This window comes from Salvelinus sp. IW2-2015, linkage group LG13, assembly GCF_002910315.2.
Source record: "Salvelinus sp. IW2-2015 linkage group LG13, ASM291031v2, whole genome shotgun sequence".
Classification (NCBI taxonomy): domain Eukaryota; kingdom Metazoa; phylum Chordata; class Actinopteri; order Salmoniformes; family Salmonidae; genus Salvelinus; species Salvelinus sp. IW2-2015.
Genome location: NC_036853.1, coordinates 35,072,020 through 35,094,581, shown reverse-complemented (window position 1 = coordinate 35,094,581; position 22,562 = coordinate 35,072,020). Strand labels below are relative to the sequence as shown.

General features: G+C 43.6%; 1 protein-coding gene across 1 annotated transcript; it reads right to left on the bottom strand.

Annotated features, from left to right (window-relative positions):
• Window positions 1-208: 208 nt before the first annotated feature.
• Window positions 209-1,838, bottom strand: LOC111972111 (cilia- and flagella-associated protein 144). Its single transcript, XM_023998971.2, has 4 exons — window positions 1,574-1,838; window positions 760-816; window positions 582-685; window positions 209-447 (listed from the first exon to the last, which is right to left on the bottom strand). The coding sequence occupies exons 1-4, from the start codon at window positions 1,710-1,712 to the stop codon at window positions 334-336; spliced, it is 414 nt and encodes a 137-aa protein (XP_023854739.1). The 5' UTR covers window positions 1,713-1,838; the 3' UTR covers window positions 209-333.
• Between the last annotated feature and the right edge of the window lie 20,724 nt (window positions 1,839-22,562).

The window sequence follows — 22,562 nt, the reverse complement described above, 5'->3', positions numbered from 1 at the left end:
ACTCTGTCATGCGGTGTCATCTTTGGCTTGACAATGACCACAATGGAGATGGCAAGGGCACAAACAGTCCTGGGATCAGGCTATACCTGCTCCTGTTTCTTTTTGATAAATGATTTGTACTAGTTCAATATGTATTTCCTGTATGATGTTATGGTGTTTGACATTAAACAGTAGGTCTGTCTGCAATCAGTTGTTTGCTTGGGACAGTAAAGCAATATTCTTCATAGCCATGTTTCCATTTAATATTTCTCAATTGATATCCAGCAAAGAGGCCAATTATCCAGTAGTTTATCCAAATTGAGTCTTGTAGCCTACTTGTAGTAGGCCGGCGATCTAGCCCAGGTTCTGTGTCTGTTCTTTCAGACGCCATGCTGCATCCATGTACTTGGTGATCTCAGAGTTCTGCCGGGGCCAGTTCAGTCTCCTATCGCTGCGATCTGAAACAATCTGACAGTGCAAAAAAGCTATTATTTAGGAAAACATTTGATTGTAGGAGTGCCAGAGCAGGCTAAGGACACTAAAGAAGGGGACACAACTTTGAAACGTATTTTCATAATCACTCACAAAGTGGGAGTTCTTACCAGAGGTCTGGATATCCAGCCTATCTCTTGGCTCTCAGTTTGGGGGTGAGTGTATTTCTTGGTTGGTTCCAAACAAGCCCTGTGGATGATCTTCAGGAAAGCAGCTGGGGGGGGAAACATAATCTAAGAGACTGGCCAACATCTCCGATAATATTGAAAAGCTAGCCATCATACTTACGATCCTCTATGTTGTCGTGGGTGGGGCTGGCCATAGGCTTGTCAGTCAAAACATGAACTGAGAAGTAAAAGAAGATGACGTTATTGGTTTATTTGTCAGAGATTTAGCTAGATATCTGATATATGTAGTCCCGGACAGAAAACGATATACTTCAATACATCATTACAATATAACGCTTAAAATATCTCTCTCTATATAAAACAAATCAAAATAGGCAAAAATATACAATATAATGATACTACTTCAGAGTTTAAATTCCTTTGGTCCTACAGTATCTGACATTTTAAGTAACAGAATGCCTTAATCTTCACATGACTGGTTTTATACTAGACACTTTTTTAGGTCTGCCGTGAAGCTAGCAAAAATACTCTCACTGGTAGGCAGGGTGTTCCATAATCCAGACGCTCTGACTGAAAAAGCGGTCAGGCCAAATTTGGTGGACCGAAACTGAGTTGAGCAGACTCCTCTGGTTGAAGCTCTTGTCGTCCTGGTATTGTCCTTGCAGTATGTTACTAACTGAGTGATCTTATACAGCAGAGGTGTCGGCAAAGCATAAAAGGCTGTCAACTCAGGAGGTTGTATTTCTTAATTGGAGTGTGGTGATAGCTAGGTGTTTTCGTTTTTTTGTCCGGTACTTTGAGTTTGCATATAGCTAAAGCTTTTGAAGTGGTTTCATTCCTGTGACACTAGCTTGTGACCAGGTTATGACGCAGTAGGGGATTGGACAAAAGCAATTACAGTAGTTGTTCATCATGACATTCCTCATCGTTCACATGAATACACAAACCTTTCTACGGCGGTTGAATGTGCTTACGTCTTTTGTACGGGTTTATGCTAAATACCGTGTACAATTGTTGACTCCTATTCTCCTTCTTTATGGTCTCGACGTGAATTGCGTTCTGATGAACAATATCCACAGGATGCTTTTCTTTTGGTTGCTTAGCGGCTGCCATCCTGGTTCGTGTAAATTCGGACGCAATCCAGAGAAAAGACCCGAGACGCTACGTAGTGTGCAACTTTGTTAGCAAGCCAGCCGTCGAAATATAAACTAGCTGTCAATCGCAACAAGTTTTAGTTAGTTCTCTCGTTGCCTAGCAACGGTAAACAGAACCTCAGAATGTACAGGTATTTAGTGGCCACACGAGGGCGCACAGTACACATTTTCTTTCAGTCAGCCATGGATGGAATAAAACATGTATTTCTGTTCAGAGCTACAGGGGCTGTAGTCTACTGTGCTCTTGCCCTATTAGTGAAGAGAGTACATTCTGTCTTGTAGGCCACCATTAAATCAATTTACTTCAACGTTGGCAATTGAAAAACATCAAAGAAAATATTGTAAAATGCAAGCCAAGTTTGCTTGTTTGATATCTAGAGATACTATATCAAACGTTAGGGGCTTTAAATCTTTACACGAGATGCTCCGTTCAGTACGTGTTTTTTTATATTTAGGCCTGGCTGCATGAGTAGAATGTGATGACAAGGTCATAGCTGTATTGACATGAGGATCCCCGGTCTCCCTCTATATAACCCTGCCAGAGGTGGTGTCCAGTTCCAATACAAGACCTTGGTTGTCCTCGGCCGGCCTCGTCTCTAGGGCTATATTTATATCTGATAAGCTCGACGAATAATATATATATATAGCCTGAGATTATTGCTTGGTCAGTCTGTGAGTTTTTGTTTTTCAGACTGCTGTTGATTTAATTTCGAAGACCGTTGTGTTTGATATTGATTACCGAGTTTTCATAGAGACCCATTTGTCTTGTCTTAGGTTTATGTTGTATGCCTACTAGGTTTTGCGAGTGGCTATCAATCTTACTTTTTCTTGTCTTCATATTGTGATTTTTCTTCTCTTTTTTTGCCACAATCTCACCAATCAGAATGTTTTAGATGTACACTCTGATTGTGTCCCAAATGGCATCTTATTCGCTACATGGCACACTTCTTTTAACCAGAGCCCTATGGGCCCTGGACAAAAGTAGTCCACTATATAGGGAAAAGGGTGCAATTTGGGACATAGTCTTTGTCAGGCAGACACTGGCAGAAGATACTTGGAGCACTTTAGTGTTCAGCTGCTCTTTCCCCATCTCCATCTGTTAACGTCTCCGTGTTGCTGATGTACTGTATGTAGCCTACTGGGTTAACTGTTATGAATATTTAACAGCAATGGGAGAAAGTACAGTCTAATGACTGACTGCACAGTGCTTGGAAACCGAATTGAGGTTTTCAGATTGTGCAGAACTATGCTTGAGTTAGTCTACCATCTGTAGTGTCTCGATCAGGGCTTCTCACTCACACACATGCACATTTACAAAGGCACACACACTTCCTCTTGTAAATGGAGCATTTGGTTGGATGGGTCCCTCAGGATCACTGGTATATTTGCAAAGCAGTGATGAAAATCTCACGGCTGTGAAGCACCTGCACTTGTCCCATCACATAAGGCCTTTTATTTAATTTCCCTTTCATTTCATTTCCCTTCCTCCGGTCTTCCTTAGTCCCTTCCTCGTTCCTTCCCCCTGTTCTGAGACAATCATTATTGTCCCCCCTCCCCTTCTGAGGGTTTCTGAGCAGTGTCTGTCTGCTGGATGGTTCTGTGTCGCTGCTTCCCTCATGGAAAGAGACAGGTTAATAAAGTCAGAGATCCTCTGCTGTTCTCCCTTCCCATGTCGTAACCTAATTTAAGGGTTATTGTTGTCTCCGGAAAATAATGAAAAATATAGTAAGTAATAACAGGAAAATAGGACTAGCTTCCCAGGGAGTTGGAGAATCAGCTTGTGTTAGAGTGCAGCTTTGTTATTGGGAAGATCTAGAGGCAGATTAGTAGGCTCCTGTGTGTGTGTGTGTGTGTGTGTGTGTGTGTGTGTGTGTGTGTGTGTGTGTGTGTGTGTGTGTGTGTGTGTGTGTGTGTGTGTKTGTGTCTCGTGTTTGTGATATTTCTCTATGTGTGTGAGGGACTCGGGGTGTGTCATGTCAAGCACATCCCTCTGTCCCCTGTCACAATGTCCATCCATGTTAACGTCAAGACAGTCACTTTCTCTCCCTTTGCATTCTGGATCAGAGAACAGAGAGAGGGCAATTTTTCGATTGTCAGGTTGGCATTTTGATGTAGTTCACATCCTCAGGCCATAATGGAAGAATTTGTAACTATTTTCCCTTGTTTGAATATACCTATTATTTAGAAAGGCCATGGAAAAGAACATTAGATTGTATGGCGACTGTGTACACCATATAATGCCTTTTAGAACTAATGTGTGTGCAAAGTAGAGAGAGATCGAGAGTTTGTGCCCCAGAACATGGCTCAGTATCAAAGCCAATAACGGCTCAATATTCACGACCCTTTCCATAGTAGACAGGCCAACTCTGTGCCATGGCAATCAACAGCTTTTGACCTTTCCTGACGAGGCCATGTTCTAATTACAAATTGCCCTCCAACTAGCCTGCTAATTAAACATTATGTAATGTACAGTATAACACAGCCATTTTCTCCCTGATTAATCCAACACAGAACTAACAAGAGCCTGCGTTTTACTCCTTCACACTCTCTAATCCACTTAGTGATGACCACTTAATGAACTCCGTCCGATATTTACTTACTAAGGGGAAAGAGCAACACACTGGTGGTGGAATTTGGAATTTAGAACTGTAATTTAATGAACTTCCCGTGTAGCTTTTTATTTACTGAACATGACCTTTGGAGCATGAGTGGCTGTGGATGAGAATCAGAGGGAACTGTCGAAATGTCTCATCAAATAGCACTTTGAAAATGTAAATTGATTTTATTTTTCATAAACGGATGTTTTTATGAAATAGGGAGCGTGTTATGCACCAGACCCCTTATGGATTAATGGAATCGGCGGGGAGATAATTTTTTGTTGTTGAAAGACTCCAGAAAAGGAATTTGACGTTACATTTTTTTTCTTTGGAATCTATTCAAACCAAATCAAATGGCGATACAAAACATAAACGGCTATATTTTTATCACATGAAAAAGCAAACAAGACTACCTTAGAGATGACGTTAAGGCAGTGACGAATCCCAACTAACCCTGCTCGTCAGCCAGTAGAGAAGAGAGCCCGTAGAAGACAGTGTTGTACACAGACTTTGCTCTCTCCAGTGAAGACCTAAGGCCGTGAGAAAATGATTTCTCTGTGGTTTGTCCCTGGAGCCCCTGAGCCCAGCGCAGTCTGTGACTGCCAGTCACCCACCACTCCATTTTGAACACAACTCTTAACACATCCCTTCTCTCATGGCCTATTGTCGCCACACACACCAAGATAATGCCCACACACATCTACACATACTGTACACTACTGTGGTACGACATCAAGGAAGGGACTGGCTGACTGTGTGTGTGTAGCTGCTGAGTGAGATAGTGTTTTTCCAGTCTCCCCCCTCCACTTGTGTTTGGTGGAGCAGGGCAGGCACCACTACCCACACATTCAGTGCCATGCAGTCTAGCCATGTATACATACTACACTCACAATGGAGCCAGCAGGACAGGTGATAACAGGGGAACGTTTATCTGGAGACACACAAACACAGCTGATGCTTGTGATTTGTTTATGTGAGGTGCAGTGGAGACACCCCAGTCGTGGGAAAGCCGTCCTCAGATCAGATCTTACTGCTATGTCACCATTGCTCCTTTCTCAAATCTCCCTGTTGTGCCTCCAGTACTAGACTTTCTCAGTAGACTTTCTAACTGATTGAGCGCAGCCGATTTAGAGCTGTACAGATTAGAATATACCTTGTTGTAGAATAGATATCTGACCAAAGTTACTTTATAGTCTACCCTTCCCTGCAGACTCTAGTATCTTTTTTTGGGTCACAAAGGAAAGAGGCACTTTCATAAGTGTTGTATGCTTTCTGCTTTCTTCTTGTCTCAGGCAGTTGCATGGTTTCTCCACCGGGTCGCAGTAGTGGGTGATGTGAGCTCACTCGTCTATGGCGCTCCTCTGCCCTCCGCTATGTAGTCGTGTTTTAATCTAATTTGTCCTCCTATTTGCCCTCCTGACTACACTAGCTCATCTTCATTAATATCACTGGCCTGGAGTGAGACAGGGAGCGTGGAGGCTGCTGATTCTCTCTGCCTTGTTTGCTAACAGAGCTGATTAGCTAGAGGCATTAGAGGAGCGAGGTGGAGAGACGGGGCATCCTCGGGTGCGTGTGTGTGTCTGCTGAACACCCCGTTGATGCGGTTAACGGCGTTGCTAGGATTTGAGGAAATTGGGGGCTTAGCCCAAAGACGGGGAACCTTAGTAGGGGGGTCTGGGGGGTCTCACCCAGAAAAAAAGGAATTTCAACATCCTAAATGCAGATAGTCTTTCAAAATCATATTTATTTATTTTAAGACACATATTGATGCCATAAGTCAATGGCGTAACCTGTCAATGATTGTAGAGGGCAGGATAATTGTGATTTAAATGGATTCACTGTGCAGATCCAGGAACAATGTGTGACTGACTACATCCGGAGGTGGTCAGGAAGGTCTGATCACAATCAAATCACAATGTGTCTTTTAATCATCTACACATGTCAAAAAATTTGAGCACAATCAGAATGTGGACAAGATTAGGACAACAGACACATTAGAACCACGTATAAACGGGGCTTCTGACATGTCCAATGAGCCAAACTGCTTAAAGAATCACACTGTTACCCAAGCCCCCTCACACACTCTTTCAACAATATACAATCACCGGCCAGTTTATTAGGTACACCCATCTAGTTCTGTGTCAGACCCCCTTTGCCTCCAGAACAGCTCGAATTATTCGGGGCATTGATTCTACAAGTCGGAAACGTTCCACAGGGATGTTGGTCTTTGCTGACGCAATGGCATTACACAGTTGCTGCAGATTGGACAGCAGTACGCCACCACCACAAGCCTGTACCTTTGACACCAGGCAGGAAGGGTCCATGGACTCATGCTGTTTGCTCCAAATACTTACTCTGCCATCAGCATGATGCAACTGGAACCGGGATTCGTTGGACCAGGCTGTTTTCCACTCCTCGATTGTCCGGTGTTGGTGATCTTGTTCCCACTGGAGCCGCTTCTTCTTGTTTTTAGTTGATAGGAGTGGAACCTGGAGTGGTTGTCTGCTGCAATAGCCCATCCGTGTCAAGGATTGATCATTTGTGTGCGTTTCAAGATGCCATTCTGCACACCACGGCGCCGTTATTTGTCTGTTTGTGGCATGCCTGTTAGCTTGCACGATTCTTGCCATTCTCCTTCTACCTCTCATCAACGAGCTGTTTTCGCCCACAGGACTGCAGCTGACTGAATGTTTTTTGTTTGTCGCACCGTTCTCGGTAAACCCTAGACACTGCCATTCGTGAAAAGCCCAGGAGGGCGGCTGTTTCTGAGATACTGGATCTGACGTGCCTGGCACCGACGATCATACCACACTCAGGCGCTTAGGTCACTCATTTTGCCCAGTCTCACGTTTAATCAAAGAGTAACTGGATACCTGTCTTCCTGCTTTATATAGCAAGCCACGCGACTCAAGCGATCCAGTTTCGTGAATGGAGTGGTGTACCTAATAAACTGTATGGTGAGTGTACAGTTCAGTCAAATAAAATATGCATTTTCTGTACTATATTTACTGCCCTATTAACACATATTTGTTTTAAAATAGTGATAGCATGGACCATCACACTTTTTTTATTTTCAATTTTAGGACCCTGAAACAAATCTGTAAAGAAAAATGATGAAGCTTTTGAATCTGGCCTTATAAAGAACACAAAGATATGTCAAATCAGGTAATGCCAAATTTAAGTCTGAATTAAGTAATCCTTCAAGTGATTAAAATGCATCGTACAAGTATTGGAATATTCAGGGAAGCAGAAAGAAGATCATCAGGCAATCACAAGATATGTCTTAACTTTCAGGAATGGGGTCATAATTGCAAATAGCCCAAACCGTTCCAAGGCTGGAGCCAAATTTATAGGAAGATTATCACAATTTAATTCAATTAATTTACCCCAGTCATTCTATGGTTTTGTCAAAGTCCCTTCTAACGACTCGTGCGCGGCTTGTGAACGTTGTGGAGGGGAAACAGAAGGCACACAATCTGTATGTTCCTAGGAGTCTTAGCTTTCATTTGTGGGGTCATAATAGCTAATAGCCCAAGCCGTTCACACGCTAGAGCCAAATTTATAGGAAGAAAACAAATTCAACATGCCATGCTGGCTTTAGAAACCGCTGGGTGCATATTCAAACAGCCCGTCTGCCCCTTCCGAGGTGTTTGCACGGTATTTTTTGACAGGCCGCAATTTCACAAATATTTGACCATCAAAAGGTTAGGGGCTGAAAACATTCAGTGCTGCAGCCTTAGAAGCCTACCCCTAACTACGCCGATGCCTTGAAGTCTTAAATTCAACAAGTGGAAATGGGTTGGAGGCATATCCTAACTTTTTCAATATGTTTGACGTAACATTATCCAAATTAATTCATATCCAATAAAGCCTGCCTGAGGGAGACAAATCAATGTAATATTTTTTTGTTGTCATAGCAGGACAGCTTAACGCGCAGGTTGACATTTGTCACAAATCTTGCCCTGGAGGCTGCAAAGAGTTGGTTATATTGTAAAAATTCATGAAAACAAAAATGTATTTACGGTTCGGCATTAGGGTTAGCGGTGTGGTTAAGGTTTAAAATCAGATGTTACGACTTTGTGGCTGTGCTAGCTAGTGACCACTCTGCAGAGCAGCCTTCAGGGCAAGATTCATGACAATAAATGCCAACCCGCATTTAGCTCAGGGCTAATGACACCAGTGCGGCGTCCACGGCTCACCATGCCTCACCTCTTCTGAATGGTACTGCTGTTGAAAGAGGGATGGCAGAAGAGACCAGGGTCGTCCTCCATGTCACATTCCTGACAAGAGCAGAGTGATCTTTGTTTAGGAAGGGGATCCACCTGTGGGGCCATGCCCTAACCTGACCACGTCCCCTGGCATACCTCACAGGTGACAGGAAGTCATGACAGCAGAACTCATCCCAGAGGTCACAGGTCACTGCAGGTATAGAGGAGAGGGACAGGGCAGAGAGAGAGAGAACGAGAGAGCAGAGTCAGATCATAAAATGACCCGAAGGTCACGTCACTGGAAGTGATGAGGTCACTTCATGACTCAATACACTGGCCTTCGTGAAAGGCTGAAAACAGGCTCTGGGTAGCAATAAGGATATTGTCTTGTGTCACCAGACTTTGAAAGGAAGCTGGAGATTGATGTTCATGGGGATATGATTAATTCAATCTATATTATATACACTGAAAAAATATATAAAAGCAACATGTAAAGTATTGATCCCATGTGTCATGAGCTATAAAAAAATCCCAAACATTTTCCATACGCATAAAAAGCTTATTTCTCTAAAATGTTGTACACAAATTTGTTTACATCCCTGTTACTGAGCATATCTCATTTGCCAAGCTAATCCATAGGCTAACATGGTAGGCTAACATTGAATGACAACTGACTCGTGAAATGTGGCTCATCCAGACATGAGACATGTCATTATATTTTAATCTCATATATCAGTTACATCCACTTTAACACTGACAGGAGAGCTCTGCCCTGGCTGTAACTGGCTCTGTCTTGTCCTGCTGTTAAGCACTTGGTGTGTAATCTCTTTAAAAGCTTGCCCTCCTTTCGCGGGCGACTAGAAAGCAGCCATGTTAAATGAACAGTGTAATTCATGTAAGAAATCACACACACACACACACACACACACACACACACACACACACACACACACACACACACACACACACAACACAAACACACAACACACACACACACACACACACACACACACACACACACACACACACAACCCTCGCAGTGACAGGCCAGCTAGACGTCACGTCTGTCAGTCGGCAGCTACCCACTTATAGCGGGCAAAAAAGAGGGATTGGGTTTCCTTAGAGAGGGAGGGGCCTGACCCTGTCTCCATGTCTCTCTCTGTCTCTGAGGAGGGTGAGGTGGGGAAGGAGGGAAAATTGAAGTGATGGAGGAGGTGGATGTGAGGATAGACCAGGGGTAAAGTAGGGGGGGGGGGGGGGGGGGAGCTGGTGAGGTTGTGTCTAGGTTAGGTGGCGATAGAAGGAGTGGGTATGTTCTTCATAGCTTCACATTGATGTCTAGATTATTCATTTATCACATTGGTTCTAATGAAAATTCCAAAATTGAAGCTCTGCACCCTCGACCTCTTCTCATCCCTCCATCTTTCTTCATACCTCCACCTCTCCTCTCTCTCTCTATTTGCGCCTCTCTAAACGGGTCTTTCTTGAGTCTCCTCTGCTCTTCAGACAGGTGGACCAATCAACCCCCTAACAAAAAGACCAAAAGAAGAAAAATCTTAAGGGTTTTCAGAGGCTGCACTGAAAAGAAAAAAAATAAGAAAGATAAAAAGAATAGTCACAACAAACACCCTTTGGACTTCAACAGGGGCAGTTGCACACTCCCATCCACAACGTCGGGGCCTCTGTGGAGAGGGTCAAATGCTTTAAGTTCCTCGATATCCACATCACCTAAGGAATCAACGTGCTCCTGTCACACCAGAACAGTCATGAAGAAGGCACGGCAGTGCCTCTTCTCCCTCGGGATGCTAAAATGATTTGGCATGGCCCCTCGGACATGGCCCCTCGGATCCTTAAGAACCCGTGAAATAGCTGTTTGTGAAAACAAAAGAGACACGTGAGGTCAGTTATTCTGTTAACGCCACCTTCTCACACCCCCCAAAAAAACGTTCACGTGTGAAAAATGTATTAGCATTTTCACATTTGAAAAACGTTTACATGTTGAAATCTAATTTGCACTTGTGAAAAACTTTTCAGTGAAAATCTAACTCTCACGTGTGGAAATGTATTTTCGATTGAAAAACATTCGCGTGTGAAAATTGAATTAGCAGTTTTACGTGTGAAAAACGTTGAAATGTTGTCACGTGTAGACTCATGTTATCACGTTGAAATGTTGTCACGTGTAGACTCATGTTATCACGTTGAAATGTTGTCACGTGTAGACTCATGTTATCACGTTGAAATGTTGTCACGTGTAGACTCATGTTATCACGTTGAAATGTTGTCACGTGTAGACTCATGTTATCACGTTGAAATGTTGTCACGTGTAGACTCATGTTATCACGTTGAAATGTTGCGTCCCCATTTTTGACACATTTATTTCACGAGTTCATGTTTTCACTTGTGCTCAACTGTTTTCACATGTGTAGTTTCATGTTATCACATGTTGCTTTTACAGGTTGTAACATGTTACCTTTACATAAGATCACGTGATCACGTGTGTAATTATTATGGTTTTTCTGTAAGGGTATCCAGAGCGACTTGCAGGAGCAATTAGTGTTTAGTGCCTTGCTTAACCCTTTACACTCGGGAATTGGCCTATAAGGTAGCAAATGAAAGGGAACAGTTTGGAGATAATGGACAAATTATTAGACCAAAGGTGAAGACACAACAGTTCACCTGACACAAGACTGAATCCGAACATTTCAACTGTTGATTTGATGTGCATTTTACATTTACTGTACTTTTTGACAAATATTTTGATAACGTAATCTGAAAATACTCTGCGTACATTCAGCAACATGATAAGACTATTCCCGGAAAATGTGGGGTAGGTGCAACATAAGCCAACAAAAATTACAAGCGTTCGAGTGAGAGGACTAACTGGTGTCTCAAGTGGCCACACACCTCTCCAAAGTGTTCAATGCACTTTAATGACTCAAAGAAGAGTCTTCAACTAAGGTACTGTTTTGAGCTCGCCTAAGCTGCGCCGTTGAGGAACTACAGCAAGCGCACCACTTGTAGTTGTGTCGTTTGGAACGATTACTGTTGTCGTTTACGCGATCCAAAAACGGTCTATTACAAATCGCAAACTGGGTCAGGTGGGCATCATTTGAACGCTTGTTCTATTGCCAACGTGACTAGTTAAGTTATAAAATATGAGCCTACATTGTTAGGCTTTCACAAGGCAATTCAGAGAAACAGATTTTCGGTTCGAAACAGACAGGAGTCATGACGGCATTCAGGTGCATGTAGAGCAGCAAATTGTCTTCGCAATAAACAAACAGCCTCATTCTGTTCAGAACAATCCAGGGTTTGACGCTACGTCATCTTGTAACTGTTTATCAAACCCCAGTGATCATAAACGTCGACTCTGTCAAAGCCGACTTGAGTTTTATGATTTGGAAATGTGACGTGCACATTTGGACTCGCAGGTGTTTGGGCTTGCTTGTTATATTCCTCAACGTCTCCTCTTTTTAAAAAAAATGCATAGTCATCTTAATTTGCAGCATTTCCCTCACTCAGACGACAAAACATTTGCAAAGGTTGCCCAATTCACGGGAGGGGTGGAGGCAACTTCTTGTTGTGCGTGGTACTGAAGTTCAGAATGGCTGACAGTCAAAATCCATACAGCACTGTGAAGCACAGCGCTCTGATGTATAGCATGTTACTGTACAGCCACAACGTTCCAATTTAGGTGCTTATTATGGCCAAAATCTGCCATATACGAGTGGGAGTGTAAACGACTACGATCGCGTCAACAGATTTTTCACCTAGTCAGCTCGGGGATTCGATCCAGCGACCTTTTGCTTACTGGCCCTACTCTCTTAACCGCTAGGCTACCACTCTCTCCAAACAGCACAACATCGCCAGAGATAGTTTCCAGTCTCTCTGTCAACACAAGTCAAAAGCCTCTGTTTCTTCCTGTGCAGTTCCTTCTCGTTCAAAACCCCACATAAAAACCATCACCAGGACAGCGTTCTTTCACCTCTGCAATATCTCCAGGCTCCGCCCCTCACCTTCACACTCCAGCACCAAAACCCTCATCCATGCCCTCATCACTTCCTGTTTGGACTATTGCAACACCGCTCACTGGTATCCCCACCAAACTCACCAACAGACTTCAACTGGTCCAGAACTCTGCCGCCAGAATCTTCACCCACACCAAATCCACGGTACACGTCACACCAATCCTCATCAATCTACAATGGCTCCATATGCAATCCCTTATTCACTTTAAGACACTCCTCACCTACAAAGCCCTCCACAACCTGGCACCCTCCTACCTCTCAGACCTTCTCCCTGTCTAAGCAGCTTCCCGCTCCCTCCGCTCCTCCTCTGATGGTCTCCTTGTCCCCGTACATGCCCGTACATGCCAGGCGGTGTCTGAGAAAGGCCCGAAAAATTGCCGAAGAATCCAACCTCCTGAGACATGGACTGTTCTCCATGCTCCCGGCAGGCGGTACCGGTGCATCAAGGCTCAGACCAACAGACCCCTAAACAGCTTCTATCCCCTGGCCATAAGACTAGCAAATGGTTAACAACTACCGCTCCCCCCTCACACCTACGCTGCTGCTAAAATGATTATTGATTAGGTTCATTATTACCAAATCAAATTGTATTTGTCACGATTCGTAAATAACAGGTGTAGACTAACACTGAAATGCTTACCACTACGCTGCTGTTCATTGACTATTGATTGCCATTACTAATAGTATCTATCTATTTAGCCTGATACTGGTCACTATTATACCTGTTTACATGTATATTACCATAAGCATTTATATATTCCTGCTACCAGTCACTTTTCAGCCCTCTGACATGTACAGTGCATTAGGAAAGTATTCAGACCCCTTAACTTTTTCCACCTTTTGTTACGTTACAGCCTTATTCTAAAATTGATTAAATTGCATTTTCCATCATCAATCTACACACTATACCCCATAATGACAAAGCAAAAACAGGGTTTTAGAAATGTTTACAAATAAAAAACTGATATTACATTTACATAAGTATTCAGACCCTTTACTTAGGGGTCTACTTTGTTGAAGCACCTTTGGCAGCCATTACAGCCTCGAGTTTTCTTGGGTATGACGCTACAAGCTTGGCACAGTTGTATTAGGGGAGTTTCTCCGATTATTCTCTGTAGATCGTCTCAAGCTCTGTCAGGTTGGATGGGTCACTGCACAGCTATTTTTAGGTCTCTCCAGAGATGTTTTATCGGGTTCAAGTCTGGGCTCTGGCTGGGCCACTCAAGGACATTCAGAGACTTGTCCCGAAGCCACTCCTGCGTTGTCTTGGCTGTGTGCTTAGGGTCGTTGTCCTGTTGAAAGGTGAACCTTCGCCACCAGTCTGAGGTCCTGAGCGCTCTGGAGCAGGTTTTCATCAAGGATCTCTCTGTACTTTCCTCTGTTCATCTTTTCCTCGATCCTGACTAATCTCCCAGTCCCTGCCGCTGAAAAACATCCCCACAGCATGATGCTGCTGCCACCACCATGCATCACCATAGGGATGATGTTGGCCAGGTGATGAGCGGTGCCTGGTTTCCTCCAGACGTGACGTTTGGCATTCAGGCCAAAGAGTTCAATCTTGGTTTCATCAGACCAGAGAATCTTGTTTCTCATGGTCTGAGAGTCTTTTAGGTGCCTTTTGGTAAACTCCAAGCGGGCTTTCATGTGCCTTTTACTGAGGAGTGGCTTCCGTCTGGCCACTCTACCATAAAGGCCTGATTGGTGGAGTGCTGTAGAGATGGTTGTCCATCTGGAAGGTTCTCCCATCTCCACAGAGGAACTCTGTCAGAGTGACCATCAGGGTCTTGGTCACCTCACTGACAAGGCCCTTCGCCCCCGATTGCTCTGTTTGGCCGGGCGGCCAGCTCTAGGAAGAGTCTTGGTGGTTCCAAACTTCTTCCATTTAAGAACGATTGAGGACACTGTGTTCTTTGGGTCCTTCAATGCTGCAGACATTTTTTTTTGGTCTTCCCCAGATCTGTGCCTTGACACAATCCTGTCTCTGAGCTCTACGGACAATTCCTTCGACCTCATGGTTTGGTTTTTGCTTTGAAATGCACTGTCAACTGTGGGACCTTATATAGACCGGTGTGTGCCTTTCCAAATCAGTTGAATTTACCACAGGTAGGCTCCAATCAAGTTGTGGAAACATCTCAAGAATGATCCATGGAAACAGGATGCACATGAGCTCAATTTTGAGTCTCATAGCAAATGGTCTGAATACTTATGTAAATAAGGTATTATTATTTTATTTTTTTTGCAAACATAAAAAAAAAAACTGTTTTTGCTTTGTCATTATGGGGTATTGTGTGTAGATTAATTGTTTTCCTCATCAATTGAATCCATTTTAGAATAAGGCTGCAACGTAACAAAATGTGGAAAAATTGAAGTGGTCTGAGTACTTTCCGAATGCACTGTATATCCGCCTACACTGACACACATGCACACACTAACACATACACACACTCACCCACCACTTACGCTGCTGCCATACTGTTTTCTATTTGTAATATTATTTATCCTGCTACCAGTCCCTTTCTCCTAATCCCTGCCTACATGTACGTACCTACCTCAGTACTCCAGTATCCTTGCACATTGTACATTTGGTACTGACTCCGTGTTCAGCGTACTCTCTTATTTCTTATTTATCATGTTTTTTGCAACAATAAAAATATTTGTAATACTATTTGATATTGAATACTGCACTGTTGGGTAGGACTTCCAAGATAAGCATTTCACTGTAATTGTGCATGTGATAAATGTAACTTGAAACTTTAACATTGAAACGCAATCGAAGGGCCTATCGATAAAAATGTCTCGGTAGAGCACCCCTATTGTTTAATGTGGTTGCTCTCTAAGCAGATCAAATGGAGATTGGTGTAATTGTTAACGGAAAATAGACTCCCAGACAGCTCATTGAGCAGAACGACACACAGTCCTCTCTGTTTGCGTTAAAAGACCAAGCGCAGAACATTAAAATGGAGCGTGTCCATCATACAATTACACTATATATACAGAAGTATGTGGACAGCCCTACAAATTAGTGGATTCAGCTATGTCAACCACACCTGTTGCTGACAGGAGTGTAAAACTGAGCACACAGCCATGCAATCTCCATAGACAAACATTGATATTAGAATGGCATTGCTGAAGTGACTTTCAACGCGGCACTGTCATAGAGGGCCACCTTTCCAACATGTTAGTTCGTCAAATTTCTGCCCTGGTAGAGCTGCCCCGGTCAACTGTAAGCGTTCCAAACTGCCCCTGGAAGTAACGTCAGCACAAGGACTGTTTGTCAGGTGCTTCATGAAATGGGTTGCCATGGCCGAGCAGCCGCACACAAGCCTAAGATCACCATGCGCAATGCCAACCGTCGGTTGGAGTGGTGTAAAGCTCGCCCCCATTGGACTGAGCAGTGGAAAAGCTTTCTCTGGAGTGATGAATCACGCTTCACCGTCTGGCAGTCCAGCGGACAAATCTGGGTTTGGCGTATGCTAGGAGAATGCTACCTGTCCGAATGCATAGTGCCAACTGTAAAGTTTGGTGGAGGAGGAATAATGGTTGGGGCTGTTTTTTATGATTCGGACTAGGCCCCTTAGTTCCAGTGAAGGGAAACCTTAACGTTACAGCAAGCAATGATATTATAGATGATTCTGTGTTTCCAACTTTGTGGCAACAGTTTAGGAAAGGCCCTTTCCTGTTTAAGCATGACAATGCCCCCGTGCACAAAGCGAGGTCCATACAGAAATGGTTTGTTGAGAGCAGTGTGGAAGAACTTGACTGGCTTGCACAGAACTTTCACCTCAACCCCATTGAACACCTTTAGGATGAATTGGAACGCCGAGCCAGGCCTAATCGCCCAACATCAGTGCCCGACCTCACTAATGCTCTTGTGGCTGAATGGAAGCAAGTCCCTGCAGCAATCTAGTGCAAAGCCTTCCCAGAAGAGTGGAGGCTGTTATAGCAGCAAAGGGGGGACCAACTCCATATCAATGCTCATGATTTTGGAATGAGATGTTTGACAAGCAGGTCTCCACATACTTTCGGTCATGTAGTGTATCTATACAATAACTGAGAACTCCAATTTCAAACAATTTTGATATCTCAACCTCTCTCCAATGTAGCCTTCTACCGAGATAAATGGGTTAACAGGCTATTTGTCGGGTGCTTCATGTTGGCAGGGTTTTGTTTGCTTAGCTGATTCCTGTGGATCTCAAAGCAGGAACACACTGAGCCCTGTTAACCTGAGCGGATGAATATCTCGGACAGCTTGTAGGTTGCTCTCCCTCTGTCAGTCCTCCGTGATCTGAAGCAATATCTCTGGGTGACACCTCACTTTGTAGTGCCCGGCAACATTACTCTTCAAATGTCAGAACCATGTTGTGGAGACACACACTCATCTTCAGTCTAATTCAAACATACTGGTTTATTTATGGAACACCAACTTGTGGAAACCTCCAATGGGATTTAGTCTATGTTTGCAACACAGTTGTAGCTCTGTGTAGGTACGTGGGTATGTGTTAGTATGGGTTGGAGGGAGTGGACGACTGCCATACTGTTAGTTCAGCTTTCATGTCACACTCCTACCGGGAAGGAAGTTCTGAGTGGTGAATTTCAGAACAGCATATTGGAAAACATCCATGAACACCCACACATGCGTATACACACACTATACACACACTATACACACACTATACACACACTATACACACACACACACACACACACACACACACACACACACACACACACACACACACACACACACACACACACACACACACACACACACACACACACACACACACACACACACACACACACACACTCTTCATGAGGAATGGCTTTACATGGAGCTCTGGTCTGGGGCCAGCTCTTGTGATGCCGCGGCGACTGCCAACAACCAATCGTCACACTTTTCACCTGGCGGTGGCTTGGCAGTGCATCCCCTAACAACTCTCCTGTTAAAGTGTCAGAAAATGACTAGCTGACAATGAACTCAGTCCAAAAAGTGAGCTGTGATGCAGGCATCAAAAGTTTTTGTTTCACCGTGGTACACACACACACACACACACACACACACACACGAGCCATACATTGCCAGCTGGTTATCTGCTAAGCACTATTCAAGGTCCATAAAGTACGGTAATAGGCTTCATCTAAGACCTGTGATCGCTAGCCTATCAGTACATAATGGCTCCATGCATCTCCCTCCATATGCTCTGTACATGTGTTGTGCATCAGTCCAGTTTGGGCAGGGATCAACTGCTTTGGCAGCAGTGGCTGTCGTGCTCTCAAAGAGATGGCTAGCTGCAGGGAAACTCAGACTTTTATCTCTTTTCAAGTGTCCAGTTTTTTTCTCTGGTTTTTCTCCTGTTGTTTTGAGTGCTCGATGTCATGCACATCATACAATGAATGGGGCCGACATCATGGCCAACATGACACATGTCATCATTGACGGTCTACCCCTGCAGACAGCTACATTGGTCAAAAAACTGAACTCAAAAAGGAGATTATGAGGTCATGTGCCTTTTTTTTTCTTATATTATCAACCGTCCCCAGACCACAGAGTAGAAATATGTAAACAATTCAGCCGACCAGTCAAAGCTTCACCGACTTGCTATCAGCAAGTGATGAGTTTTCATGTTAACGGTCGGTCGAAGTCCGATTTGTTTGTTCAGAGCTGAACTGAGTGGTGATGTCTGGAGCCTGACGGATAGAGGGGAGATGAGAGACAGTTTAAGCTGATCCCAAACCGAGGTGGCGACTGCAGGAACGGACAGGTAAGAACAGAGATCGAGGCCCATTCCTCCCCCTCCCTCCATCCTTGGGAGTTGGATTCTACCTGGGAGGGAAGGAATGGAAGATGGTGACTCACTACCTGTCACGTCTAACCCTATTTGGAGGATCGCGTTATAGCAATATCCCCCTCCACTTAAAGAGACACTCAACTCAAGTGGCCTCCTTTGTTCAGGCATGTGTTCTGCCTCTTAAGACTACCTCTGTCTCACTGCTATTCTGCTACTGCCAGACTCTGACAGGATGGTGATAAGGTTAGGCTGGTGTAAATGTTGTACTGGGGGGTATTGAGTTATACCAGGCTGCTGTAGGCATAATGTAGAAGCTTTGTGGAGTTTGTTAACCCAGATATCTGATTGGGTATCTTGGCATTAGGTGAGCTGGGTAGATGTGACATCTCTTAATGGAGGGCTGAGAGTTGTTCGGTACCGACCGGGTTAAGTACCTGTGATGACTAGAGGATGGTGCAGCGTAACACCAAGGCTGGTCCATATTGATAACAACTACATCAACCTAATAGGCCATCTTATTATTATCATGTCATCTCTCCTCAATGTTTCTCTCTCTGTGGGATTACTGGTTCTCTTGCTTTTTGTTGTTGTTGTTGTTTTGGTTCTGTACTCCGGCACGTTTGATTTGAACTGACACAATGACTGAGGTTCAGGTGCAGAATGTAAACGTTCATTTGAGGGTATTTTCATCCATATCGGGTGAACCGTTTAGAAATTACAGCACTTTTTTGTACATAGTCACACCCCATTTTAGGGGACCAAAAGTATTGGGACAAATTCACTTACATGTGAATTAAAGCAGTAAAATGTTTAGTATTTGGTCCCATATTCCTTGTACGCAATGATTACATCAAAGCTTGTGACTCCACAAACGTTTTTGGATGCATTTGCTGTTTGTTTGGTTGTGTTTTAAATCATTTTGTGCCCGATAGAAATGAATGGCAAAAAATGTATTGTGTCATTTTGGAGTCACTTTTATTGTAAATAAGAATAGAATATGTTTCTTAACACTTCTACATTAATGTGGATGCTACCATGATTACAGATAATCCTGAATTAATCCTGAATAATGGTGAGTGAGAAAGTTAGAGGCATAAATATAATACCCTCACAAAAAAGCTTACCTCTCCTGTTATTGTACCAGTGAGAGGTTAGCATGTCTTGGGGGTATGATATCCAATATGGGTCAAAATACCCTCAAATTGAAGCTGACAGTCTGCACTTTCCTTGTATCATTTCAAATCCAAAGTGCTGGAGTACACAGTCAGAACAAAAACAAAATTGTCACTGTCCCAATACATTCGGCGTTCACTGTATTTAACCCCTTTTTAGGGGGCACAAAACTACCTCCATACCAGGTTACCTTCAGACAAGTCCTGTGACACAACAGAAAACACTATCGCGTTCGTAAGCGTCTCCCCTTTCCATAGTTGGGTTCTAATAGTTATTAGGCCAAATCCGAGAAGACTGATTTTCGGGATGTCGCCTGGTCTGACAAACGGCGGCAGTAGCTCTGCCACTTTCTAGTGCAGATGCGGAAGGCTGACATAGGCGGATGCAGTGGATTGTGACACAGCCCGTGCAAAAAAAAAACATCTCTCTAGCTTAAACGTATAGATTTTTATGGGGATGTTTTATTATGTTAATTCGTTTGGGTGAGTCAAAGGATTTAAACCAATACTAGTTATTTTCTCTGTTTTCTCTGTACCATTTCTGGGTGAGACTGTGTCACTTGTTATACTGTGATTCTGGAGACAGACAGATGCAGTGTAGTTTTACCCACAGAGCTAGGATGGCATCAGCCTCATCCAAACAAGACAAAGACAGGTAGAACAGAGCAGTGCAGAGCCATGTCAGTGATAGGGCTGTGATAGATTGAGATGGCTGGAGGGAGATGGAGTGATGGGAGGAGAATAGGAGAAGGAGAAGGAGGGGTGGAGGCATCAGGGCTGACAACCAGTCTGACGATCCTATAAGTACCAGTGTCTTCATTCTCTCCACTCTCTCCCAGCACGAGGAGGTGTGTGTGTGTGTGTGTGTGTGTGTGTGTGTGTGTGTGTGTGTGTGTGTGTGTGTGTGTGTGTGTGTGTGTGTGTGTGTGTGTGTGTGTGTGTGTGTGTGTGTGTGTGGTGTGTGTGTGTGTGTGTGTGTGTGTGTGTGTGTGTGTGTGTGTGTGTGAGACCCATAACATATTGACCTTCAGTCTCCCAGATTGTGACCCTGTTAGGTGTAACATTACTAGACAGAGAGGAGAGGGTGATGACAAACAAACAGAGAGAACCTACACTCTGATTGTCTTAACGAGGCTCCCCAGCTCGTAGCATATGTTCATAGGATCCTGTGACTTTACAGTAGGGGAAAAAGGGTGATGCAGATACTGTATCATTGTGCAATGCAAGTCAATATTCTCATTTAATAAATCCTGAGAAAACGGATAATGTGAAATCCCCTGAAAGCTGAAAGTGGAGTCAGTGTTTCAGTCGGTTCTGCGTGCCGTGCTCCACTCAGGAAAAGCCCCGGCCGCTTAAGTGGAACACAATATCCAAAATCGACGGAGCAGCTACTCTCATCGGTGCATGAACCCCTTAAGTTAAACAGAACCTGTTAATGTCAGACCTATTTTTGTCAGCCATCCATCCACAACCTCATAATACTCTGTCATTTTGGGGAGAAAACTATCCCCATTTGTCAGCTGCTGGGGCTGTATTTTCTCATGGTTCAGAGTGGTGGTAGTTCAGCAGCCGATTAATTCCTGCTGATAATTTGGGGTGCACCCCCAAATGGCACCCTATTCTCTACATAGTGCACTACTTTTGACCAGAACCCTATGGGCCCTGGTCAAAAGTAGTGCACCACATAGGGAAAGGATGCGATTTGAGATCCTTTCTCTGGTGTCCGTGACTAGGAGGGCAGTGATTGAGTACTATACTCAGTGGAAACTAGCAGGGAAGGGAATGGCTTTCCTCCCTCCACACACACGATAATGATTGATAAATAATAGTCTCGAGTCGGTACTCTTCACTCGGTGTGTTAATGATGGGGACATGGTGAGGAGAGAGTGGAGTTAAAGACTTCAGTGAGTTAAACCTTCCACTGCCTCTATGTGCCTTCCTGACTGCCTGGCTGATTGCTACTCAGTCAATATTCACAACACTATATTCAGTGTCAGTGAATTGGGCTTTCAATCCTGAGTAGGCAGGTTTCCATTGACCCGGGTTTATTCGACTTAAGCAATGTAATGGAAACGTCAGATGTAGGAGACATTTTCTAAATGTCAACTATCATTTTATACGTTCGACAGGGGTGTATTTTTTATTTTGTCAAACTTTCTTTATTGCAAAAATGTATGATGGAAACAGTGTTTTTCAAATAAATGGTGATTGTCGAATCATTTTGAAGTTGCGGGCACGTGATGTCATCACGAAAATGCCTACTGCTTGGAAAATCTATTTATTCACCTATAAAATAATGTTTCTTTGCAGGGCAAGGATTGTCTTGACTTTCAAGAATGCCCGCAATTTGAAATATTGGACACTGACGATAAGTAGGCCTAGGCACATGATAATTAGGAAAGGCCAATGACAAATATTTGTTAATTCTTGCATTCTGTCCATGCTAGCTTTTGAGGGCTACCTGAGACATGAAACACATACAGTTGAAGTCAGACGTTTACATACACTTAGGTTGGAGTCATTAAAACTCATTTTTCAACCACAACACAAATTTCTTGTTAATAAACTATAGTTTTGGCAAGTCGGTTAGGACATCTACTTTGTGCAAGTCATTTTTCCAACAATTGTTTACAGACAGATTATTTCACTTATAATTCACTGTATCACAATTCCAGTGGGTCAGAAGTTTACAAACACTATGTTGACTGAGCCTTTAAACAGCTTGGAAAATTCCAGAAAATGATGTCATGGCTTTAGAAGCTTCTGATAGGCTAATTGACATCATTTGAGTCAATTGGAGGTGTACCTGTGGATGTATTTCAAGGCCTACCTTCAAACTCAGTACCTCTTTGCTTGACATCATGGGAAAATCAAAAGAAATCAGCCAAAACCTCAGAAATAAAATTGTCGACCTCCACAAGTCTGGTTCGTCCTTGGGAGCAATTTCCAAACGCCTGAAGGTACCACGTTCATCTGTACAAACAATAGTACGCAAGTATAAACACCATGGGACCA